This window comes from Lithobates pipiens, unplaced genomic scaffold (genome assembly GCF_037356315.1).
Source record: "Lithobates pipiens isolate NorthernLeopardFrog02 unplaced genomic scaffold, aLitPip1_a1.2 Scaffold_13, whole genome shotgun sequence".
In the NCBI taxonomy this organism is placed as follows: Eukaryota; Metazoa; Chordata; class Amphibia; order Anura; family Ranidae; genus Lithobates; species Lithobates pipiens.
This window is the reverse complement of record NW_027507718.1, coordinates 443,528,268-443,555,461: the sequence shown is the minus strand read 5'-3', so window position 1 is coordinate 443,555,461 and position 27,194 is coordinate 443,528,268. Positions and strand designations below refer to the sequence as shown.

Below are 27,194 nucleotides of genomic sequence, written 5' to 3'. Positions count from 1 at the left end.
AAGATTCTACATAGAGAGGAAAGATTCGACATAGAGAGAAAAGATTCTACGTAGAGAGTAAGGGTGAGCCGGACACCCCCCTGTTCGGTTCACACCAGAACCTGTGAACAGACCTAAACTTCGTGTGAACTTTAGAACCCTATTAAAGTCTATGGGACTTGAACGTTCAAAATCTAAAGTGCTAATTTTAAAGGCTAATATGCAAGTTACTGTCCTAAAAAGTGTTTGGGGACCTGGGTCCTGCCCCAGGGGACATGGATCAATGCAAAAAAAAGTTTTAAAAACTGCAGTTTTTTTTCAGGAGCAGCGATTAAATGATTAAAGTGAAACAATAAAAGTGTAATATTCCTTTAAATTTCGTACCTGGGGGGTGTCTATAGTATGCCTGTGAAGGGGCGCATGTTTCCCGTGCTTAGAACTGTCCCTGTACAAAGTGTCATTTCGCAAGGAAAAAAAGGCTTTTAAAATCACTTTGAATTGTCAGTTCCCGTAATACAGAGAACACTCTGTATTACGGAGCCGACAATTCATTCATTGATAAAAAAAAAAAAAAGCGTGGGGTTCCCCTAAATTCAATTACCAGGCCCTTCAGGTCTGGTATGGATATTAAGGGGAACCCCGCGTCAAATTTAAATAAAATTGATTTGGGGGTCCCCCTAAAAATCCATACCAGACCCTTTATCTGAGCACGCAACCTGGCAGGCCGCAGGAAAATAGGGGGGACGAGAGAGTGCCCTCCCCCTCCTGAACCGTACCAGGCCACATGCCCTCAACATTGGGAGGATGCTTTGGGGGTCTGTGACCCCTCAAAGCACCATGCCCCCATGTTGATGGGGACAAGGGCCTCATCCCCACAACCCTGGCCGGTGGTTGTGGGGGTCTGCGGGCGGGGGGCTTATCAGAATCTGGAAGCCCCCTTTAACAAGGGGACCCCCAGATCCTGGCCCCCCTGTTTGAAATGGTAAGGGGGTACTTCCTACCATTTCACAAAGAAAGTGTAAAAAATGGTTAAATAAGAAACACACTTAAAAATAAAAAAAAGATTCCAGCGGTGGTAATCCCCTCTTGCTATCCAGCGATGGATGATCAGGATGGCCCAATGACGTATGGGTGACCCCGCCCCCCTCTGATGTAACGCAGGTTTCCGTTACATCAGAAGGGGGCGGGGTCACCCATACACCATGGGGAACCCCTGGCTTCCCTCACCAGCGTCAGAGGGGGCGGGGTCAGGTGACGGGTGGCCCCGCCCTCCTAATATAAGAAACGTCAGCGCTGGGATCCCCGCAGTGTCTCCTCAGTGGAGACAGAAGACGGATGCATGTATGGACAGCGCTGGACTGAAAATCACCCGTCGTTGGATCAGATCAGCCATCGCTGGACCCCGGAGAGATGATCATCCATCGCTGAATAGCAAGAGTGGATTAGCACCGCTGGAATCTTTTTTTTATTTTTAATAAAGGAATTTTTCAAAAGTGTGTTTGTCTTATTTAACCATTTTTTACACTTTCTTTGTGAAATGGTAGGGGTACTTTTGTACCCCCTTACCATTTCAAACAGGGGGGGGCGGGATCTGGGGGTCCCCTTGTTAAAGGGGGCTTCCAGATTCTGATAAGCCCCCCGCCCGCAGACCCCCACAACCACCGGCCAGGGTTGTGGGAATGAGGCCCGTGTCCCCATCAACATGGGGACATGGTGCTTTGAGGGGTCACAGACTCCCAAAGCATCCTCCCAATATTGAGGGCATGTGGCCTGGTACGGTTCAGGAGGGGGGGCGCTCTCTCGTCCCCCCCTCTTTTCCTGCGGCCGGCCAGGTTGCGTGCTCAGATAAAGGGTCTGGTATGGATTTTTAGGGGGACCCCCACGTAAAAAAATGTAAAATTTGACGAGGGGTTCCCCTTAATATCCATACCAGACCTGAAGGGCCTGGTAATTGAATTTAGGGGAACCCCACGCTTTTTTTTTTTTTTTTTTTATCAATGAATGAATTGTCGGCTCCGTAATACAGAGAACACTCATTGAGTGTTCTCTGTATTACGGGAGCCGACAATTCAAAGTGATTTTAAAAGACTTTTTTCCTTGTGAAATGACACTTTGTGCAGGGACAGTTCTAAGCACGGGAAACATGCGCCCCTTATCAGGCATACTATAGACACCCCCCAGGTACGAAATTTAAAGGAATACTACACTTTTATTGTTTCACTTTAATCATTATTAAAATAACTACTCCTGAAAAAACTGCCGTTTTTTAAACTTTTTTTTGCATTGATCCATGGCCCCTGGGGCAGGACCCAGGTCCCCAAACACTTTTTAGGACAGTAACTTGCATATTAGCCTTTAAAATTAGCACTTTAGATTTCTCCCATAGACTTGTACATGGTGTTCCGGCTTTTCGAATTTGCTGCGAACAGCCCAAATTGTTCACTGTTCGCTGAACAGGCGAACAGGCAATGTCCGAGTCGAACATGAGTTTGACTCAAACTCGAAGCTCATCCCTAGTAGAGAGGAAAGATTCTACGTAGAGAGAAAAGATTCGACATAGAGAGAAGATTCTACGTAGAGAGAAAAGATTCTACATAGAGAGAAAAGATTCGACATTAGAGACAATAGCAAAAAAAGGTTGACTGTGCCTAACCTAACTCTATTAGTCCAAGATTATTCGACATAGAGAGAAAAGATTTGACATGAAGATTCGAGGAAGCAGTCGCCGCGAGCGGACATTAATGTTCAAATGCTCCGCCCATAGGCTATAGAAGAATTCTAATGTTAGTTGACTATTAATAATAATTAATAAATATAATTATTACTAGTGCCATACAACATTAGAATTTTACTATAGCTTGTAGGCGGAACATTCGAATGGAAATGTACGATTGAGGCGTTATACAGTTTTGCTGCTCCGTCGAATCTTCTTAGAACATTCGACAGACACCATAAGCCTTCAATTACAGATTTGACCTTAATTATTTCGGATTTTCAGGCAAATGCATTTTTTAACGAAACAAAATAAAAACAAATTTCGGGAGTAACGAAATAAATGTATTTTTCGGACGAAAGCGTCTAATTTTTAGGGAAGGCCAGAAATGGCAGCCCCCCCCCCCCCCCCGGTTTTTCCAATGGCAGGTTTCCAATGACATTACTTTCCCTTGGTGCTGTGATCCCGCTCATCACCATCTATCATAGCACAAGCCTGGCCGGCGTAGGCACATTACCTATGAAGTGGAAAGAAATATCTACTTAGCTGGCTGTGAGCTTCTTTAGGTGCAGTTTTATGTACATTGAAAGAGTGTGGTATCATGAATATTAATGAGATGACATTAATACATTATTTGATTGTTTTACACAGTAATAAGCTGCATTAAATTATAAATTAGATATATAGCTCTATAACCGCACATGAGTAGATTATACACAGAGTAAGAGAGTTGACAGATTTCAGAATTATAAACATGTTTAGATCATCATAATGCATAGCAAATAGGACGATCGATCACTTCTATAGTGAGTAACATGACATCACACATTACATAATAGATATGGAATGCTGACATGCATTTCCGTTTTCAATTCTTGTAATGACATTAGATTTCAAAATTAAGAATATTAAAAACATTATGCAGCATTAAAACACCGTGAAAAGGGTTTTAGTCAATGTTGAGTTCAAATCAGTACTGAGAGAATACAGAAGCTGCCACCGGTGACTGAAAATGCCAGCTGCCTGGCTTAAATGGTGAGCAAAAAGCTTATACTTTCAATGACATAGACCTGGAATGAGTACATAAACGATCACATATAAATGATCAGAATCCAATATGTGGATTAGGTGTCTGGCATCATTTTGACTCAAGCCCAAAACTAACAAGATAAAAACAAAAATCTGTTGCACTATTCACTTTCAATCTGGAGCTCACCCCAACAGTACTTAATTTCTGCCACAAGATGTCCTCAGTGGTGTGATATCCGGCATCATTCAATTCACTTCCACTGATCCCATGTTGTCTTGAACCCATCCCAGCCGAGACAGTGAGGTCCCGATCACACCTTAGCATATACAGGCATACCCCACTTTTAAGTACACAATGGGGTTTATTTACTAAAGCTGGAAAGTGAAAAATCAGGCTCACTTCTGCATTGAAACCAATAAGCTTCTAACCCAAGCTTGTTCAATTAAGCTTTGGTAATAAAACCTGGAAGCTCATTGGTTTCTATGCAGAAGTGAGCCTAAATTTTGCACTATTCTGCTTTAGTAAATAAACCCCATTGAGTACTTAAAAGTGGGGTGTGCCTGTATATCCGAATCCTGGGCAAAATCATGTAATTCTGGATCATGCTAAAGATGCTGTAAACTGTGTGATGAGCCTTTAGGTGACATTCTTTCTTAATGGTACCCCAAAGGTGGCAAAAAATGGACATTTGGTCATGTAAAAAAAAAGCGTGAGAAAGGCACCAAGGCATGCTGTCCAAAAATGTGCCAAAGTCAGCACAAAAAAGGGGTACACGAGCTACTTTGTTATATTTTTGGAGCAGAAGGCAATTCAATTGAAAGGTGTTGTTTCAAAAACATGGCAAATAAGCAAAAAAACAAAACAAACAAATGCATAAAAAATGCATTGCTCTGGTGTCACTGGGTGTGAATGGGGCTTGAAAGTTGAAGCATCACAGTGATGATCTCATCTCTTTGCCACTCTGCTTTCTCCTCCTATCAGAATGCTCCTTGTCAGCACATGAACTGATTGGCTTTTTGTGCTACTTCTAAGTCTCCAGTTCTGCTGTACATGGACTGCAAGAGACTGATAGCAGGTCAAATCCAGGTACTTACAATGCTTGTATTTAACCACTTGCTTACTGGGCACTTAAACCCCCCTCCTGCCCAGACCAATTTTCAGCTTTCAGCGCTGATGCACTTTGAATGACAATTGCGCGGTCATACAGCACCGTACCCAAATGAAATTTTTATCATTTTTTTCCCACAAATAGAGCTTTCTTTTGGTGGTATTTAATTACAGCTGGGAGTTTTATTTTTTGCTAAACAAACAAAAAAAGATGCAAAAAAAAAAAAAATCATGTTTAATAGTTTGTTATAAAATTTTGCAAACAGGTCATTTTTCTCCTTCATTGAAGTGCGCTGATGAGGCGGCACTGATAGACTGCACTGGTGGCCACTGATAGGCTGCATTGGTGGGCACTGATAGGCATAGTTAAGGCGGCACTAATAGGCACAGATAAGGTGGCACCGATAGGCACAGATAAGGCAGTACTGATGGGCACAGATAAGGCGGCACTGATGGGCAAAGATGGGCACAGATAAGGTGGCACGGATGGGTGGCACGGATGGGTGGCACGGATGGGTGGCACTAAGGGGCACTGATAGATGGGACTGATGGGCACTGATAGGTGGCTCTGATAGGTGGCCCTGCTGGGAACTGATGGGCGGCATTGCTGGGCACTGATGGGCACTGGTAGATGACACTGATGGGCACGGATATGTGGCACTGGGGTGCAGCACCTTTGTTGAGGCAGATTGTGGGCACTGCTGGGTGGCACTGTGGGCACTGTTGGGTGGCACTGCTGGGTGGCACTGTGGGCACTGCTGGGTGGCACTGACGGGGGGCACTTATTATTTAATGAGCTGGCACTGGCAGGGGGCAGGTGGGCACTGGCAGGGGGCAGGTGGGTACTAGCAGGGCTGGCCGTGATCGGGACTGATGTCCTGATCACGGCCGCCGGTGATCGGCTCTTTTTTTTTCTCCTCGCGCTATCAGCGCGAGGAGGAATAATAGCCGATTACCGGCTCCGTTGTATCACATGATCAGCTGTCATTGGCTGACAGCTGATCACGTGATAAGGGGTCGGGATCGACCCCTTGCTCGGATCAGTGATCAGGCGAGTCTTATAGATAGGGGGCGCGCAGGCTGCTCGTGCATGGGACGACGTCAATAGACGTCGTCCCGGCAAAGGAGGTCCGCGCTGTAGCCGTCTTTCGGCTATAGCGCGGGTCTCAAGTGGATAAAGGGTACATTTAAAGAAGAATTATGCCCTGTACACACAGTCAGACTTTCCCGGATCGTGTTATCAGAAAATCCGATCACGTGCGGGCTGCATAGGACTTTTTCTGCCGGAATTTCTAACACACAAAATTTGAGAGCTGGATCTAAAATTTTCCGACAACAAAATCCAATTGTTTAAAATTTGATCGTGTGGACAATTCGGACGGACAAAGTGCCACGCATGCTCAGAATAAATTACGAGACGAAAGCTATTGGCTACTGCCCTTTTTATAGTCCTAACGTACGTGGTTTACATCACCTCGTTTGGAATGATCGGATTTTCCGACAACTTTGTGCGACCGTGTGTATGCAACACAAGTTTGGGCCAAAATCCGTCAGAAAAAATCTGATCGATTTTGTCGTGGAATGTCCGACCGTGTGTACAGGGCATAACATTTTTTTCACTGTTCTGTTGACTGTAGTGCATGCTGTACTGTGCGCCCTAATGCTAGCTATGAGGTTAGACTGGGCACCCACCCCACATTTTTATGTCATACTGTATTTGTGCAGCGGTTTTTCATACGCATTTTTGGGGAAAAAATTAATAAAAAAAAAAAAAGATGATGTTACGCTGAGAAAAAAGATACCTAACCTCGCTTTCCTTTTACTCAATAAAAGAAGATTAAAAAAAAAAAAAGATACCTAACATGTAACGCTTTAAAATTGCACACAATCGCAACGTGGCAACAAACTTTGGCACTAAAGAATCTCCATAAGCGCTAAAGGCTTTAAACGCCTTTACAGGTTACCTGTTTAAAGTTACAGAGGAGGTCTAGCGCTAGAATTATTGCTCTCACTCAAACTTGCACGGCGATACCTCATATGTGTGGTGCGAACACTGTTTACATCTGAATTCATAACTTACATATGAGTTTGCTTCTGCGTGTGAACACTTTACATTTTTTTGTTTTTTTACATTGTCCCTTGAATTTTTTATTTTAGGTTTTTTATCACTTTTTTTCCTATTACGAGGAATTTAAACATCCCCTGTAATAGATATAAGGATGACAGGTCCTCTTTATCTAGCAATCTGGGGTCAAAAAGACCAAAGATAAAAAAAAAAAATTGACCTTTTGATTTAAAAATAAAATAAAAAAATGGTTTACTTCCACCTAGGACCGAAAGTAACATCATGACGTTGCTCCAATCCACCAAGGCCATAGGACAATCAAAGACGATCTAGTGTTTTATTGCCTCTGTGACCATCCAGAGGCATCATCAGATTGTTTCTCAGGATTGATAGCAGCACAGCCATTGGCTCCCACTGCTGTCAATCAAATCCAATGACACAGGCACCAGGGGGGCGAGGTTGAGTGTGGCATTCTTTGTCTATGGACGCAAATGCTGGACTCGGGAGCACGCCCCTAAGGTAATGCCCAGGGACAGCCATTCTCCTAGGGGGTTAACCGATGCAAGGAGGAGCCGTGAGAGCCGCCGGGGGACCCCAGAAGACGAGGGACACTTTGTGCAAAATGAACTGCACAGTGGAGGTAAGTATGATGTTTTTGTTATTTTTACTTTTTTTTAAACGAGGGTTTACAAAGCCTTTCCTCCTGGCAGCGAAGTTTTGGCAAAACAAAGTACTTGGTGCTTATAAACATGTGTAACGCATTTAGTTGCATTAAAGGGGTTCTGCACTCAGAATAAAACATTTGCCCATTCTCTTGCCTCTAGTTAATATATTTCATAATGCCACCTGTTTTTTTTTTTGCATTCACCTACCTTTTGTAATCTTTAGTAGTTTATTTTAAACCCCTGCGGCGATGGGCGGTCTCTTGCGGGGATCAGCGTCATTTCCTGCTGAAGCCCGCACTGTCTCCTGGGATCTCGTTCGTGTAATCCCAGTAGACATTGCGGCTAATGCACCCGACATCTCGCGAGATCTCGGGTGCTACAGCCGACATCTCGCGTGATTTCGGTAATTACAGCCTGTGCTTGGGTGTTAAGTCATATCACTGACCAAAATAAATTTATTCTGGTCATTGAAATGAATTGACGTTCAAGTACTAAACACGCCTAGCATTAACATGTGTTTAGATGCGTTTACACATATCAATTGTATTTTCTGCCAAAGCAACGCTGCGCCTGGGTGTGCTGCCAGCGTTTTTTTTTATGCCTTTACACACTTGCTGTCTGCCTATAGCAGCTTTACTGCTACAGGGCAGCAGCTGTGCGCCGGATCATGTATAAATATGTGACCCGGCTCTTCTGTGTAGGGGGCATGCATGCCTATCAGTGAGTACTGCGGACTCAATGTCCGTCAGCACCCGCCGCTTATTCGCTACACAGGCAGAACGGCGGTCGGCCTATGTAAACAAGGCAGATTGCCATTGTGTCAGTAGGGAAGCATGGATCCTGTGTTACTGCAAAGCAGGGGCATGGATCCATGCCTTCCCCTAGTAAAAGCACCTCCCACACTACTCTAAAACACTGGCTAGGCACGCAGTTAAGCCTTTAAACACCCCTGATGTTAACCCCTTCCCAGCCAGTGTCATTAGTACAGTATAGTGAATATTCTGTATTTGTGTCACTGGTCCCCAAAAAGTGTCAATTAGTGTCAGAATGTCTGTCGCAATATCACAGTCGGCTATAAGTCGTTGTTCGCCGCCATTACTAGTAAAAAAAAAAAAAATTTTAAATAAATAAAAATATGCCAGAATTTGTAGACACTATACCTTTTGTGCAAACCAATCAATATATGCTTATTGGGATTTTTTTTTTTTTTACCAAAAATATGTAGACATATTGACCTACAGTTTTTGAAGAACTTGGATTTTTTCAATTTTTTTATTGAAAAGGTTTTAAAGCAGAAAGTAAAAAATATTGTTTTGTTTTTTTCAAAATAGCACAAAAAATGTTTGGATACAGCGTTGCATGACCGCACAACTGTCAGTTAAAGTAACGTAGTGTATCGCAAAAAATGGCTTGGCGGGGGGGGGGGGGGGTTTAAATCTTCCTGAGGTCAAGTGGTAAAACTCCTGTAAATGCCATGTCAGTGACCTAGAAAAGGCTGAAACCAGAACCTGCCAGGCTGCTAGTATTCTTAGAAGGAGGTGAGTGTCAGCCCCTGTGTCTCCCTCGGTACAGGTTCCCTGTGAGGTGTGCTTAGAATACAGGAATCTCTCACTATGGGAACAGATGTTGAGCTTCTTATATTTCACGTGTATAGTCCCCAGTCATGATGTAACGTGCGCTCCTCATGTAAATAGAACACCTAGTAGAGGCGTCCCTACAACCTTACTTTATTCGGCATTATTCTGAGACCAGCCGCAGGCTGCAAGACATTCTTCAAACTTTTTACAAAATATAAAACCTTAAAAGCAACACAATCAAGCAAAACACTAATATAAAAATAAAACTTTCAAACACTGCCAACCAAAATATTTTATAACACAACACTCTATAGTCATCATTCCTATTTCCATAGACAGGTTCTACAATCTTTCTCAACCAGGGTTCCTCCAGAGGTTGTTGGGGTTTGGTGGAGAAATCTCTGCCTGGTAACCACATGTCAGTAAGGACTCCTTTACACTTGCTTCAAAATGTAGCATTGGACATGATTTTTTAAAGTTTTCTGAATGCTGATCAAAGCCCCGTCTCTAAATAAAATGGTTACCATACAGTCCTGTTAACACTGTTTGTTTTGCTTCACTTATCTGTCACAATATATAGCCCATGTCTATTTCTTGGTGCTTCAAAGCGTCTCCAAAGCCATCACAGAATTCTACGCCAAAGCTCACCTACGGCACCGGAAGCCGTTGAGAAGCTTTTATTCAGCGTTAGCTTCACTTTGTTTTGGAGGTATTAGAGGTATGAGATATCCCAGGATGCACTGGGAAACCAACAAGCGAACCAGGAAGATGTCATCAGCAGTCACTTCCAGTTTGTGTGTATATATTCACATCTGGTGTGCAGTGTGGAGCAACTAGATAGTGAGCGGGGTCCGAACTGGAGCGAAGGAATTAGTAGCAGATGGCACACATGGTGGGCAACATGGGAAGGTGAGTGGGGACTAGAGAGAGACGACTGAGCGGCAGAGGCTCAGCAGAGCTGAGGGACCAGAGCAAGAAAAACTAGCATGTCGTGAGCAGCGTGGAAGCAATATAGTGGGAGGTGAGCGGGGACCGCAGAAAGAGGACAATCAGCAGAGCTGAGGTACCAGAGCAGGAAAAACTAGATGTCACACGTGGCGAGCAGTGTGGGAGCAATATAGTGGGAGGTGAGCGGGGACCAGGGAAAGAGGAGAATCATCAGAGCTGAGGAACCAGAGCAGGAGAAACTAGGAGATGTGACACGTGGTGAGCAGAGCGTGAGCAATAGTGGGAGGTGAGCGGGGACCAAAGAGAGAGGACTCAGCAGCTCAGGATCAGCAGAGCTAAGGGACTGGAGAAACTAGCAAATTTCACACGTGGAGCATTGGAGCAATAAAGCGGTAGGTGAGCAGGGATCAGAGAAAGAGGAGGATCAGCAAGCCAAAGGATCAGCAGAGCTTGGGGGTACTACTGAGCAGGGGATGTGCTGAACAAGAGTACTAATAAGCTGGGGTCTGCTGAATAGGGGTGCTATTGAGCTGGGGATCTGCTGAACAGGGGTGCTATTGAGCTGGGGATCTGCTGAACAGGGGTGCCATTGAGCTGGGGTTCTACCAGTCCCCATTAAAAAAATCAACACACACACACACAGGGCATTTGCCAAGCTTCAAAAAGCATCACAGAAGCATCAAAAAAGCATGTTGAAGTGGTAAGTGCTTTAATGTATGATAAAGTTGAAGCAAGTGTAAATGAGCCCTATTGCAAATTGGACATACAATCAACTGTAGAGTTACTAAAACTATACAGTATAAGCATATACTTAAACTAGTTTTCGTCACCAGTCCTCAGGAAGGACATTGATGAATTTGAGTTCAGTGAAGAGCAACAAAATGAATAACGGGGATGGAGGACTTCCTCTGTGGGGATTGATTACATAGATTGAGAAAAGACACACAAGGCTGGTTCACACTGTTGGCGCACACGTGCGGCTCTGCATGTCTACGCGTTTTGGCACGTAGCTTGTAGAGAATCCCATCCATTTCAATGGGCTGCCCTGCAGGAAACACTCAAAAGATGGCACTCTCCCTTTTACCGCACCAAAGTGCATGGTGGCGCAGCCAGTTTGGTGTACACAAAACCATTGTGTTTGAACATGCATGGGGTGCCATTAAGAACCAATTGCACCAACACCTGTGTCCAAATAGGCAGCGCATTTCTGTGCGCTGCAGAAAAGCACTCTATTTTGCACACATTCCTGCAACGCAGAATTGTGAATCTAGCCTTAGAGGAGATACTATGATTACAAATGCATCAAAAGGGACCCCAGTACCTGTAACGGCCATGATTGGAGGTTAGAAAAAAGGAGGTTCAACCTTAAGGCTATGTTCCCACTATTGTGTCCCCAAAGTCACGCGATTTTTCCACGATTTTACCGCAATTTTTTGCTGCGACTTGAAGCAATGCCTGTGTATTCCTGAGATCTATGGGCCTCAAGATGCATCAAAGTGGGACCAAAGTAGTGCAGGGACTACTTTGAAGTCGCTGCGTCTCGAAGTCAGACAATTATGAACGGTACTCATTGGAAATCATTGGAGAGCGACTTGTCATGTGACTTTTCAGTCCCAAATCGCATGAAAAGTCGCACTAATGGAAACCTAGCCTTAGTTGTGGAAAAGATTCTTTACTGTTGGAGCAGTAAAAATGTGGAACCCCCTCCCCCACAAAGTGATACTGATAGTGACCACAACTTGGAAAAAATTTTTAGATGTCTTCCTCAGGAAGCAGAATGTATATGATTATGGGAATTGTTGAGAATAAAAATCACACACATACATACATACATACTGTATATAGGTTGAGCTGGGTAGACCTGTGTCTTTTCTCAACCTCATAAGCCATCAATTAATACGTATCCAATTACTCAGACTCTGGCACTATCCGGTTGTTGATAGATCTAACAGTGATTGTACAATCAGATTGTAATGTGTGTGGGGAATTCTTCCCAGTGACCCCAAGTGTAAGGAGTATTCTTCTCAGTGATCATCACACCGATGTGCAGTGAGCTGCAGATAGAACAATTATTAGTAGGGGTTCCCTGAAACCGCAAAGTTATTTCAGGGGTTCCTCTATGGCTACGAAAGATTGCTCTAAGGGCTTGTTTACACATGCTTTGCCCTCTGAAAAGTGATCAGCAGTAGATTACATTTCAGAGGATGTTGATAGGGGGAGAGGAGGCATGACACCTCCTTCCGGCTGTTTTAACCCCCAATAGCCCGCACCACCACACTGCAAATATGAATTGCATGTGATTGTGGCATGGCCCTATTCGGCGACCATGACATGCCGTGCGACAATGCAAACCCTGTATGGTTGCTTTTGCAGCTTATGGTGCCCATACGCGATTTGATAAACGATCAATTTATTTTCCAATAAATTTCCCCCTATAGTAATAATCTTTAATTAACAACCCACTTGATTGATATGCCACATATGGGGAAGTGGATTTTGATCGATAGTTAAGATACAATCGGAACTTACAATCAAAACTTTTTGATATATCTCAGTTTCCAGCATGCAATTTCATCATCTGATCAACTAAACCCCATTCATGAACAACGTAAGTCAGCGCTACCAATCCATGCAAAACCATCAATAAATTTCCACCCTGACTGATCAACTCACTTTGATCGAATTTGCTCTAAACCAAGTCAAAGTCGATTAGAAGAGAAAGTGGTGGCTTATTGATCGCTTTCTGAATCAATCCTTTTTAACGAACTGCACATTGGTCAGGTAATAAACTCAAAGTGTGTAGGGCCTTCCTTTAGTGGAAGCAATTGTGGGGGTGGTAAAAACGCAGTTCAATGTCCCCCCAGCTACAAGAATAAACAAAAGCCTAAAGCACTAACTAACACAAAAATGGAATATATTGCAGCTCACCAATCACTCTTTTTTAGGCTTTTCGCCTCGGTTTTCACCTGGAGATCTGGCCAGTAAACACACCTCCTGTATTAGAGGACCCCCCCCCCCACTCTGGATGAAGGAGAACCGGAGGCACAGCAGACTGCAGCATTGTCAATCTGGAGGGGAGGGGACTGTTAGATATACTAGCAGATTTAGATACACTAACAAATTGAAGCCACCCTCCAGCTCACACTTTTTACCTATAGGTCAGCCTATAATAAGTCTTATTAAGATATTCACCACGGATGCAGCCAGTGACGTCACTGGCGAACGCGCTCTGAAGGTCGGGCATTCCACGCCGGACCTTTAGGCTGGATTCACACCTATGCATTTTTAGTGCTTTTTGCATTTTGCAGATTTGCAGATTTGCACTACAGAACGTGTTCCATAGGAAACCATGCTAAATGGACTTTAGTGCAAATTTGCAAAATGCATAAATATAACGAATATAATAACATAATAAAACTGCATAGGTGTGAATCCAGCCTTAGAGCACCGTGACGGAAACTGAGGGCTCCCGCCTGCGCAGGAGTGACGTCATTGCAGCTCTGGCCACTCCACTCAGAGCCTAGGAACCCGCAAGGAAGACCAGGGAAAGATGGAAGTCCGGTCATCGGTGACAACGCATCGCTTGAAGGCTTTGTTCTAAGGTAAGTATTTCATAATGTGCTAGTATGTGATGCACACTAGCACATTATGCAATTGTCTTACAGGGGAAAGTTTTATTTTTTTATTTTTTACTGCAGCGGTTTACAACAGCTTTAAATAGTTATAGCAAATTTTCTTTTGGGAAGAAGGTTTTACACTAATAAATAAAAGATGACCCTTGGGTGCACCTGTCAGTGGTAAACGGCTTGTATCAACCCTTTAACTGCTACATCTGCAGGACAGCTTGTTTTGTTGCAAAACAACAGACTCACTGGCCAGATCACCAGGTGACAATAAAAGAAAGAAAGCCTAAAAAAAGAAAACTAATGCAGACATCACATCTATAAATCAGTAAGCTGCAATATAATAAATGCTTGCTTTTGGGGTTAACATGTACAACATTTTCAGTCATTGCTTTTCCTTCCCTCTTTACCCCACTTTTAAGTACACAATGGGGTTTATTTACTAAAGCTGGAAAGTGAAAAATCAGACTCCCTTCTGCATAGAAATCAATGAGCTTCCAGGTTTTATTACCAAAGCTTAACGGAACAAGCTGGGGTTAGAAGCTCATTGGTTTCTATGCAGAAGTGAGCCTAATTTTGCACTTTCCAACTTTAGTAAATAAACCCCATTGTGTACTTAAAAGTGGGATATGCCTGTATTTTTAGATTTTTTTGTTTTTATTCTTTATTTTTATATGTTATTGTTATTTTCATCTTATTTTATTATACTGACTCAGTTAGAATGGGTATTTGACAAGGAATCTATAATTGTTAAAACGTGCAACTGTAAAATGGTCCGACTCTTCATCCATGCTTCACAATAACTATTATTTTAAGGCTACTTTCACATTGAAGGCGTTTTTCAGGTGTTTTAGCACAACAATAGCGCCTGTAAAGCGCCTGAAAACTGCCTTCCACGCCACCCCAATGTGAGAGCCCAAGTGCTTTCTTACTGGGGTGGTGCGCTTGCGGGACGTTACATGAAGTAACGCTCCTAAAGCGCCCCTGCCCATTGGAATGCATGGGCAGTGCTTCTGAAGTGCCTGAAAAGTGATTCAGAAGCGCCACTACGCCGGCACTATTAACCCTTTAGGCCGCTAGTAGGGGTTAAAAGTGCCCTGCTAGTGGCTGTAAAGCGCCGCTAAAACGATTGTAAAGCGTGGTTAAAAAGACGGTAAAGCACCGCTAAAATGACAATAAAGCATCACTAAAACTATGGTAAAGTGCTGCTAAAACAAAGGTAAAGCACCGTTAAAACAACGGTAAAGCGCCACTAAAACGACAGTAAAGAGCCGCTAAAACGATGGTAAAGCGCCACTAAAACGACAGTAAAGCGCCACTAAACGAGCGACGCTTTACAGCTGTCGCGCCCCCAGCGTGAAAATAGCCAAAGAGTACAAAATATTACTAATTATTATTACGAGCCGCACACACTGTATTTACCATTCTTCCAATATATATGTTTGACACATTCTGTATGATAACTTTTTGTTTGTACAAATAATCCAGAAAACAATGAAAATTATGGAAAAATAAAAAATACCATTTCAAACAAAACCCCAATTAATCAGAACACCACCAACAATGCCATCACATGGGCAGAGCCAGGGATGCCACCTGTCAGTAAATGACAGTTTGTAAAATTTATCATTTTTGCCTCCATCCATGAATGTCCATTACTAACATGCAAAAATGACAGTTTTTACAAACTGTAAATTTACTGACAGTTGGCAACCTTGGAAAGACGTGATCTTTGATTTCACAAAACAAAACACAGCTGTATGCTGTAACCAATCAGCTTCTAGCTCAACGTGTTCAATTAAGCCTGGCAGATGAAAGCTAGAAGCTGATTGGTTACAGCATACAGCTGCTTCAGCCTTAGTAAATGTGTGATGTAAATGTCATATCATGCACAGCTTGTGTGCAATGTGCACCTTGCCAGGTAGGTGACCCCCATCATTATAGAGGTGACAGATCTTGACAGCTGGGTGCTGATTGGCTGTCCCCCCTATTGAAGTTTACCTGCATGTAGGGTTCCTGTGGCCAGCCGGACCAGATACTGCACAAACTTCAGGATCTCCCTCTTACATCTCTTCCTACAGGTACTCATAGCGATGTCCGCACACAGCGATCTGCAGATCGGGGCTTCCCGGCCGGGGATGATCGGAGGAGCGGCTGTCCGGGGAGCGCTCTATGTACTAATATCACCGGAGAGCGAGAGAGACACACCGCTCTGCAGCCTGGGGGCGGGGCCTGCTCTACTACACTCCGCATCACTCCCCATATACAGGGACCAGAGACGTCATCATCCATTACTATATGGGAATCACACAACCTTCACTGCATCCACAGGAAACCTCCAGCCCCACTGTGTCCTAGAACAAGACAAACCCGTACAGTGCCATCAATTCTGCATTGCAAGGGTTAAAGTAGAACTAAAACTTTTTTTTTTTTCGTTTTGAATAAACTGAACAAGGATTAGATCATTAGAACCCCTGTCAGGTTTGTATTGTTGTCTGCACCTCCAGATATTATTTACTTTCACACTGGAGGCTTTTTTAAGGCAATAAAGGGTTAAAAATAGCCCCTGAAATATGCCTCCCCTGCCCGAGAGTTTTCACACTGTGGGTGCTGCGCTGGCAGGACATGAAGGCTACGTTCAGATTGGGGCATTGTGGGCATCTATATTTAGCACCGCTTTACCGTCATTTTAGCGGCGCTATTCAGCCACTAACAGGGTAGTTTTAACCCACAACTAGCAGCCAAAAAAGGGTTAAAACCGCCGGCGGTTTAGCGGCGCTGCCCCATTGTTTTCAATGGGAAGGGGCACTTTAGATGTGGTGTATACACCACTCCTACAGCGCTCCAAAGATGCGGCTTGCAGGACTTTTTGTACCGTCCTGCAAGCGCTCCGCTCCAGTGTGAAAGTACTTGGGCTTTCACACTGGAGACACGGGAGAAGGCGCTTTACAGGCGCTATTTTTAGCGCTGTAGCGCCTGTAAAGCATCTCAATGTAAAAGTAGCCTTAGGGCGCTTTCACACTGGCAGCACCCGGGCGTTGGTGGTATTTTTAACGGTGGTTTACCGTAGATTTTGCAGCGCTTTTCGGCCACTAGCGGGGTGCTTTTAACCCCTGTTAGCAGCCAAAAAAGTGTTAAAACCTCCCGCTTTGCCGGCGCTGCCCATTGTTTTCAGTGAGCAGGAGCCCTTTAGGAGTGGTGTATTCATGGCTCCTAAAGCGCTGCAAAGAAGCTGCTTGCAGGACTTTTTTTTGACATCCTGCCAGTGGAGCGCCCCAGTGTGAAATCACTCGGGCTTTTGCACTGGGATTGCAGATAAGGCTTTTTACTGGCGCTATTCTTAGCGTTCAAGCATCTGAAAAACGCCCCCAGTGTGAAAGGGGTCTAAAAAAGTCCTGTAAGCAACATCTTTGGAGAGGTGGAAAAGTGTTGTATAGAGTGCTCCTAAACCGCGCCTGCCCATTGAAATTAATGGGCACCACTGCCGAATCGCCTGAAAAGCGATTCGTCAGCCATGCTTTTAGGGCACGATTAATGCTTTCTTCGGCTGCTAGCGGGGATTAAAAGCGCCCCGCTAGCGGCTGAATAGTGCAAATAAAACTACGGTAAAGTGTCACTAAAACTTTACTGCTAATGCAGCCCGGGGCTCAGTGTGAAAGGGCTCTTACTGAAAGGGTAGTTGATGCTTGGAATAAACTTCCAGCTGAGGTAGTGAGACAGTCAACAGTAAATGGCTTTAAACATGCTTGGGACAAACATAGATCTATACCCAGACAAAACAGATAACCAAAAAAACAAAAGGACAGACTCGATGGACTACTCTGTCTTTTTTTTCGGCGGTCCCTATTCTATATCTATAGGAGTTTAGTAGCAGCAAAAATGCAGTAAAAAGCCACGTGTTTGCATGCGCATTTAGACCTGATTCACACCGATGCAGGTTGCAGTTTGTATATTGCAGATGCATTTTCAATACACATTTTTTAACCCATTGAAGTCTATGGAACCAAAAACCAGAAAAAAGTCTCTGGCTCTTTCCATAAAATGCTAAATCCATAGGAAAAACGACATCCATGGGAAAAACGACATCCACAGGAAAAATGACATCCATAGGAAACCATGCTAAATGGACTGTAGTGTATTTCTGCAATACTGAAAAAACACAAAAAAATGCCGAGGTGTGAACCAGGCCTTTGGGTCTCTTTGCGTGTTCCCGCATCTGACATTAATACATTCTATCCGCCAGAATTCTTGCCAATAAAATGCATTAATGCAGGAACACGCCTCTCATTAATGCGCATTTATATGTGTTTAGACACTTTCCAGTGTTTTATTTTTCTTGCTCACAAGCTCCCCTCCTGAATGCACAGTTGATGGGTTTTTTTCTTCTGTCTCTAAACTCCTATGTGTGCACCGACACATACACTATATCACCAAATGTATTGGGACGCCTGCATTTACACACACATGACCTTTAATGGATCCCAGTCTAAAGCCTTGTACACGCGGTACGATTTTTGGCAGGGGATTGTCTGTTGACAGACTGTCGTCCTAAAATCTTACTGTTAGTACACTCCTTTTGACAATTGTCCAACTTTCGGCCAACAAATGTTGGATGACAGGCTAGTAAATTTTCGGCGGACAACGATTTGATTTTCGTATGGTCAGTACACAAATACGTCACACAAAAATGGAAAGTACAATCACGCATGGTCGGAATTAATGCTCACCAAACACAAAATTGGCAGAATGTTCAAAGGGTGGCGCTCAAGAGCTGAAATTCCTCGTAGTACGTCACTACGTTCGTTTGTTGCACGACAATTGTGTACTGTTAGTATGCAAGACAAGATCCTGGCACACATTCTTTTGACAAAAATCAGACACTTGGTTGGCTAACAACCATACCGTGTGTACAAGGCTTTTCTCCGTAGAGTTCAATATTGAGTTGGCCCACCCTTTGCAGCTATAACAGATTCAACTCTTCTGGGAAGGCTGTCCACAAGGTTTAGGAGTGTGTCTATGGGAATGTTTGACACACTCCTAAACCTTGTGGACAGCCTTCTCAGAAGAGTTGAAGCTGTTATAGCTGCAAAGGGTGGGCCAATTCAATAATAAACCCTACAGACTGAGAATGGGATGCTATTAAAGTTCACGTAAAGGCAGGTGTCACAATTCTATATTGACAATATAGTGTAGGTTAACATGGAGGGGCATTTAGAGGCAGAAAAAAAGCTCAGCATTGAAGCCAAATTCCAGCTTACACTTTTTAATCAGTTACAGCAAAAAAATATATATATTTTGTAATAAATAATTTTTTTTTTTACATAAATAATTAAAAACTGATCTTTGTAAGCACCCTTGTCAGTGGTAAATGGTTTTGTCTCAACCACATAACTGCTTCATCTGCAGGACAACTTGTTCTGTTAAAAAAAATAACAGACTTACTGGTTGGATCACCAGGTGAAAACTAATGCAGCCATCACATCTAAGCATTAGTAGGCTGCAATATAATAAATGTTTGCTTTTAAGTTTAATACTGCTTTAACTAATCTTAAAACAATCCTCTTCTTCCTCCTAACACTTATACTAACTAACCTGTGGAAGAAAGATGCATATACTTACTGATCTTCAGCCCACTCCTGGTGCCTGCATAGAGAGATCTCACAAGAGTGGCTGGTAATGCCCGGGCAGTGATGTCACCCATAGGCTTACTATAGTCCTTGTGTTGTCAGCACTCCCTCCTCTTTCATGTAGCCGGCACTGGCTGATACAGGAAAGCCAATCACATGAAAATAGGTAAATATATGCATCTTTCTTACACAGGCTAGTTAGTATAGTTGTTAGGAGGGGGGAGGGAGGGGCAGTTTTAAGATTAGCCCAGACTTCTATTTTAGCCCCCGTTCACACTGGAGCAATTTGTCATACAATTTGATGGGTCAAATCGCATGACAAGTCGCATTGCTGGGAATGGGCATGTTTAAATTGATGCAACGCCCACTTTTCGATTAGAAAAAGTAGTTCCTGCACTACTTTTGGCAATTTCGGGTGCGACTTGAATAGACATTTGTGCATGAAGCCACACAGATGTTTTTCAAGTCGCACCCGAAGTCGCACTGACATGCGGCTTTGAATTCATATGATTTCTGATTTCAAAGCCAAAGTCAATGTGAGCCGGGGTTTAACATTATCACCAATAGTGAAAGAGAATCCCAAATTATGGGTTATCATGAGAAGAGGAATAGAGAGGAACCTTCCAATAGGAACCAGTCAGTATTTTGCCATCTGTGTTATCCCATTGGGGAGATTTCTCTTCACCAATGGCAAAAAAAACCCTGATATAAACCTGTTATAACACTCCCTGTTATAACACTACCATTATGGATAAGATGTAAACTTAGGCACAATATGTAAATGTTATTGTTTTTTTCTTAGATGAGTGTTGTATGGTTTTCATGAACCCTGATGAAGCAAACAGTGAAACGCGTCGTTACATGAAAACCCACTGTATCAGCATTCATCCCTGATGCACATCTAACATGCAGGCTACAGAATGTTTACAGAGATGAGACCATTGACAAGAGCAAAGTTTTGTCATTGGCGACTCTTGTCAATTGTGTCATCTCTGTAAACACTCTGTAGCCTTCAGTGGATGTTGGGCAGCCTGCACCCCTCCTTCGTCAAGAACTCAATGATCACACATTGCTTCTGCTTGGAATCCATTATTATTTACAATGGAAAAGAAGAACAGAAGGTACTATAGAGGAATAGTTGCTCTACAAACAAGTGAAATTTCAACCACCTACCGTAATTTTTGGTCCATAAGATGCACTTTTTCCCCCATAAAGGAGGGGAAACACTGGCGCGTTTTATGGAGTGAATACTTACAATGTCAGGCACCTCCCCTCTCCTTTCCCCGCTATTCTGGGTCCTGTAGGCTGGCTGGGGTTCGTGTCACTGGCGCACGCGTAATGATGATTTTTCGTCCCTGCTTGATCGGTGACGTTAGACGCTGATCGAGCAGGGAATACAAGAGGCTGGCATCTCCAGCGTGTCATCTGCTGGAGTCACCATGCGATTTGTGTACATGGCGACAGGTATCTAGTCATTCTCAGGTCTTTCTTTATTTTTTCAAAAAAATTCTAAAAAGGAATGCTTTGGCTAATGGCATCACTTGGTACAAAAAAGACATGGGGCACTCAGTAGAATACCTAGGGCATGTGTCCTGGGTGCCAGGGTCTAGTAGTGCCCTGCTTTCCTGTCACAGCTGGGACTCCCATCTAGAGCTGGAGACTATCAATTCCCCAACATTTGGATCTGGCACCAGTTATGGAGAAGACATGTGATGTGCCCTAGTGGGCTCTCTCCTGGAGCTGTTATTCCTTACGGGAGATAGATGTAGTAATAATCAAATTCTGTGAAGGAGGATGTTAGGGTATGTTCCTTGTTTTTCCAATACCAAAGGTTTTGGTGAATTTTGCAAGGAACACCTTGCAAACCCAGTGTACCGCCTGTTACCATGGCAGTAAAACAAGGTTAAAAAAAAAGTGAAAGTGAATAAGTATGGCGGTCACGTATAGCATCTCTGGGCACTAACATCATTGACACCAATCTCTTCTACATCCTAATCTCTTTACAGGAGCCAGTTGTAAAATGGCAGGTCCAACTCCAGGATAGGTGAAAATCCTGCCTTGCGGTAGGCTACCCCATCACTGTAAAGGTTAAATGCTTGTTTTACTTATCTGATACTCTGCTCCCCCAATAGACGATTCCTATGCACCAGCAGTGGACTTTCCCCTTGGCATCCTCACATCCTGAGGCGTAACTAGAACCTTCAGGGCCTCGATGCAAGAAACCATGAAGGGCCCCCCTGACCCCTGGGGCGACCCAGCCTCATGCTTCAGGGGGCCCATGTGTCATCCCTGTACACCTGTATAGGAAGAGCGGTGGGAGCGGCATATAGAGGACTTGATCCCCTTCATTTTCTTCCTGCAGCCATGACTTCAGGAGGGAAATGGAGGGCATTAGTTCCTCTATATGCTGTCCACTGCCCCTCCTATCTAGGTGCACAGGGGTGAGACATGGGCCCCCTGAAGCATGGGGCTGGGATTAGTGGCAGCGAGCCATGGTGGCAGTGATGGGGGAATGGGATGGGATCAGTAGCGGCAGTGGTGGTGGGTTGGAGGAGATGGGATGAGTGGCAGCAGTGGGGGTGGGAGAGGATCAATGGTGGCTGTGAGGAGGGTTAGACAACTGGCAGTTGTTACGGTGAGGGGGGTAAGATCAGTGGTGGTGTGGGGGATGTGATCAGTGGTGGGGTTGGTGGGATCAATGGTGGTGGGGGTGGGATCAGTGGCGGCGGCAGTGGTGGTGAAGGGGGGTGGGATCAGTGGCAGGGGTTGGTGGGATTAGTGGCGGTGGCGGAGATGGTGGTGAGGGGGGGTGGTAGCAGTGGTGGTGGTGAGGGGGGTGGGAGCATTGGCAGTGCCATTCCCCCCCCCACCACCACCTCTGCCTCTTACTGATTCCATCCCCCCACCACCACAACAGATCTCATCCCTATCCCATGGGGGGGAAGGGATAAGATCTGTGGTGGGGAGGGGGGGGTCAGTAAGAGGCAGAGGTTGGGATAAGTTGCACTGACTATTTTGTCATTTACTTTGTCAGTCGATTCCTTCCCCTTCTAGACATGGGTGCCGTCAAAACATTTGTTTCGTTCCGTACAGAATTTTTTTTTTTTTAATTTTCGTTAGATTCGTAAACTTTTCGTTAAAATAACGAAAGTTTGTTATGATGAATTTATCATTATGAGGGGCTCCCACCATCCCTGTGCTGTGCTGACTTCCTGGGTTTTTAACCTTTAGTTTTGTTAACTTTTCGTAAGGATACCGAAAGTTTGTTATGATGAATTTATCATTATGAGGGGTTCCCATCATCCCTGTGCTCTGCTGACTTCCTCTGACTGGTGACCAAAACACCAGTCATGTTTCTGTTAATTTGGATCCGAAATTCGTTAATGAAATTTCGTATTTCGTATGAAATTCGTAAGCATAGAAATTCCCCATAGGGTTCTCACCATCCCTGAGCTGACTTCCTGGGTTTCAACTTTTAGGTTCGTTAACTTTTCGTTAATTACGAATTTTCGTTATGAATTTGGCTCCGAAATTCGTAAATGAAATTTCATATTTCGTACGGAATTCGTATGCATAAAAATTCGTATTTTGGATTCGTATGAATGTACGAATTTCCGTAAATTCGGACGAATTTTAGTTTTGTACTAACCTAATCGCACATGTCTATCCCCTTCATCATTACTCCCGTGTCTCCAGGGATGCTCCTGTGTAGGGATGGGCTCCGGCGTGTTTGCACAGCCCACATGTAGAGCCCGCCAGGAAGTTAGCACTGCACTGATCACAGGCAGTGAGACATTGTCCCGATGCACAGCTGCAGAGATCGGGAAATGTCTCACTGCATGTCTCACTGCATGTGACTAGCACAGCGCAGTGCCGACTTCCTGGCGGGCTCTGCACCTAGCCCATCCCTACTCCTGTGTCATGGGATCTCCTGCAGAGGGGAGACCTCCTCCCCCTTCACTGCATTGGTGTTAGCTGGTCAGCTAACTTCCCCTTCCAGCGTCTGCCTCCTTACATGGCTTCCCTTTCCAGAGATAGCAGTCTTTCCTCAGTGACCAGCGGGAAAACAAACCCCCCCCCCCCCCCACTGCAGAGCAAAGGGACAGCCCCCGACAGTGGAGAAAGAGCGGGCTGGCAGGCAACCCTTACAGTGGAGAACGTGCAGACGGGCCCCTGACAGTGGAGAACGTGCAGGCAGACCCCCGGACAGCAGAGAATGTGTGGGCGGGCCCCAGATAGCGGAGAACATGCGGGTGGGCCCTGGACAGTGGAGAACGTGTGGGCAGGCCCCTGACAGTGGAGAATGTGCGGGCGGGCCGGTGGGCTCCCCACAGCGACGGAACTCCAGGGCCCAGTCGCAAGTGCGACTGCTGCGACCCTGGTAGTTCCGCCACTGCTCACATTCATTCCAAGGCTATGGACTTTGTGTTAGTCTTGATGACATCAGGGGCCTCCAACCACCTAGACTAGTGGTTCTCAACTCCGGTCCTCGGGACCCACTAACAGGCCAGAATTTAAGTATTGCCTTGGGGGGGATACAGACCAGAATACTGCAATCGCTGAGCAGCAAATGATATCACCTGTGATGTATTTCAGTTATCTTGCAAACCTGGACTGTTAGTGGGTCCTGAGGACAGGAGTTGAGAACCACTGACCTAATCATAGGGAAAAAAGAGGCTGCAAGGATTGGTCTTGCAGCACAGAGGATCCTGTGGGAGGGAAGGATCAGGAAAGTAAAACTCATTAACCTAGTCCCTTAGACTCGAGTGAACAATTAACCCTTGCAGTGCAGGGCAGCCCTATTGCAAGGCAGGATTTTTACTTTCCCCAGAGTTTAAGTGCTGGCACTTAGCTCGTAGTAGAAGAATGCAACCAATATGCCCCCCAATATGTCATCTTTTCAAATAAAGCGATTTTACAACTTCCTTCTCATTTCCTTTTGCAGCATATTTTCTGCAGCACTGCAGGTGCTCTTTAAAGAGTCCAAGTCAGGTCAGGCAGACAGAAATAAATAGAGAAATCAGGAGCCTATTTTTTTCGCCAAGAAGCTGAGCAAGCTACAGTAGCATAGGGAGATGTTTCTGCTGCAGATGCAGGTTTCTTGTACTACGATACACTAATATCCAATCCATCGAATGCTGAAACATCAGCTTGGATTTAAAGGGGAATATCATTCCATACCATGTTACTTCTAAAGAATGATAGAACGTGAACACTGAAAAGAACAGTCCCAGAACATTTATATATCGCTACATACTGTATGTGTTATGTACTAAATGATGCTATAATTTAAAATACAAGGCTGGGGTTCCGTTGCTTCATTGCTCTCGCTTTGGGATCTTTGGGTCTACTTTCTTGTACATGAATACAGTATTTGCTTCACAGCACATCTTTTTGGCTGAAACAGATATCCTAAAGCCATAAAAATCGTTAGCATGAATTAATTACTGGTGTGTGAGCAGTTACAGACAAATAACTTGCTGCTTTATGTTTTCTCTTTTAGGTTTCTGTGGACTCAAGCCTCTCATCTCACTGGTATAGGAACACAAAGGAAAAGAGGGGGCTCAATAAAGATGAGAGTATTCATAACAAATGAAACCACCAAGATCCTCATTCACCTCGTTGTTATCTCTCGCCTTGACTATTGCATCTCCGTTCTCATTGGCCTGCATCTCCATAGGCTATCCCCTCTTCAGTCCATCTTATCCACCTTACCAACAGCTCAGTGTCTGCCAACCCTCTCCATCAATCCCTACACTGGCTCCCGATCGCCCAGTGAATTGAATAAAAATACTAACCACTAGACATGTGGGATTAGTTTTGTACGAAATTAAAATTCTTAAGAATTTCTGTAAATCCATACATTCGGGAGAGTTGCTATGCTTCCGAAATTTGTACAAAATACTAAATTTTGTTTATGAATTTCGGATCTAAATTCCGTTACAGCGGAAACGTGACTGGTGTTTTGTTGACCAATCAGAGGTTTTCTTCTGCTGCTGAGTGAGGGTTGGGAAAATTACCTTTTTTAATATGGGAGTGGGAGACTGGTACTGGTAGTCGATGGGAGATTCAGAATCGAATTAATTACGATTATTCATTATGATGAAGTTAAAAATCCAGGAAGTCAGCACAGCACAGGGATGGTGGGAGCCCCTCATAATGAGCACAGCACAGGGATGGTGGGAGCCCCTCATAATGAGCATAGCACAGGGATGGTGGGAGCCCCTCATAATGAGCACAGCACAGGGATGGTGGGAGCCCCTCATAATGAGCACAGCACAGGGATGGTGGGAGCCCCTCATAATGAGCACAGCACAGGGATGGTGGGAGCCCCTCATAATGAGCACAGCACAGGGATGGTGGGAGCCCCTCATAATGAGCACAGCACAGGGATGGTGGGTTTAGGAGATCCCTGAAAACTCATTTATTCAGGGAAGCCTATCCCACACCCACTTAACAACTACTGTCCCCAAGCCACCCCCATCAAATCATTCTCTGCAGCTATTACCGTTTGTACCACTATCCTCTCCTTTTAGAATGTAAGCTCTACGAGCAGAGCCCTACTGTACCAAATTTAATTTCGAACACAAATTACGAAATAAAAAAATAAAACGGCTAATACGAAAAGGAACGGAATAAATTTATTGACGGCGCACATGTCTACTAACCACAACATACAAAGCCATTCACAACTCTGCCCCGAGCAACATCACCAATCTTGTCTCCAAATATCACCCAAATCATCCTCTCCACTCTCCTCAAGACCTCTTACTCTCAAGCTCTCTCATCCCATGCTCATCTCCGCGATTTCTCCAGAGCCTCTCCTATCCTCTGGAACTCGCTACCTCCACCGGTCCGGCTATCCCCTACTCTTGCTACCTTGAGGCAAAGCCTATCATGTCTCCAACTAATCTTCTGTCACTTCCATCAACTCATTCCCCACAGTTACAACCTTTTGTACCACCCTATTAGATTGTAAGCTCTTCTGAGCAGGGCCCCTTTAACCCTCTTGTATTTTATTTCATTATAATTGTATTGTCTCCTTTTATATTGTAAAGCGCTGCGTAAACTGTTGGCGCTCTATAAATCCTGTGTAATAATGATAATAATAATAATGAGAGATAATGTAAACTCCTGCTAAATACAATAATCATTTTTAAGGATACGTGATAAATGTATACGTAAGTAATAAATGTCAGTAAGCAAGTCACACGTGATAATTTTTACCAATTGGTGTTCAGCTTTAAGTAACGCTAAGCTCTGGTTTAAAAAAAATAATCTAGTTAAGTATGTATTCTTAATGCAGAAAAGTTCCTTCTATTGCTCTCAGCCTTCTCTGAATATCCAAATTCCTTTTTTTGTTCATTTTAGCTGCTGTCATCCAGCTTCCCATTAAAAGTTGGCTACATTGCAGAACGCACACGGCTTCCAGCATTGAAGAAGTGGCAGCTATTTTCCTTTCCCATACAAAACAAATACATCCAGTGCCAGGTTAAGTAGGCACCTGTTAATGTGAGTTTTTTTAAAATAAATATCTGAATGTTTTAATAAAAAAAGATGGTTTTATGCTATGATACCTCTCCCTGGCATGTTATTGGATGCATGGCCGCCCATCACAATGAAAAGAACCACAGATGCAATTCACTGGAGATCTGAGAGCACAGGGGGAACATCCCCAAATACAAGCCCTATTGACCTGTCTAGCAATAGAGAGTCAATACTTTATGGTGAGCGTATGTCTATGTAGGGACACTGGAAGCAAATGAATGTGAAGCAAATGGAAATTAAGCACCTGTTTTGTCCTTACTGCAGGAGCAATTTCAGTTATATACACTATATTGTCAAAAGTATTGCCTTTAC

General features: G+C 44.1%; 1 protein-coding gene across 1 annotated transcript in view; it reads right to left on the bottom strand.

The window, feature by feature from the left end:
* The window catches only part of KCNIP4 (potassium voltage-gated channel interacting protein 4), an 871,913-nt gene extending 856,011 nt beyond the window's left edge, over positions 1 to 15,902 (bottom strand). Inside the window, exon 1 of the mRNA XM_077477713.1 lies at positions 15,709 to 15,902. Coding sequence (XP_077333839.1) covers positions 15,709 to 15,796 — 88 coding nt within the window. The 5' untranslated portion in view covers positions 15,797 to 15,902. The remainder of the gene's footprint in view (positions 1 to 15,708) is intronic.
* Positions 15,903 to 27,194: the final 11,292 nt, after the last annotated feature.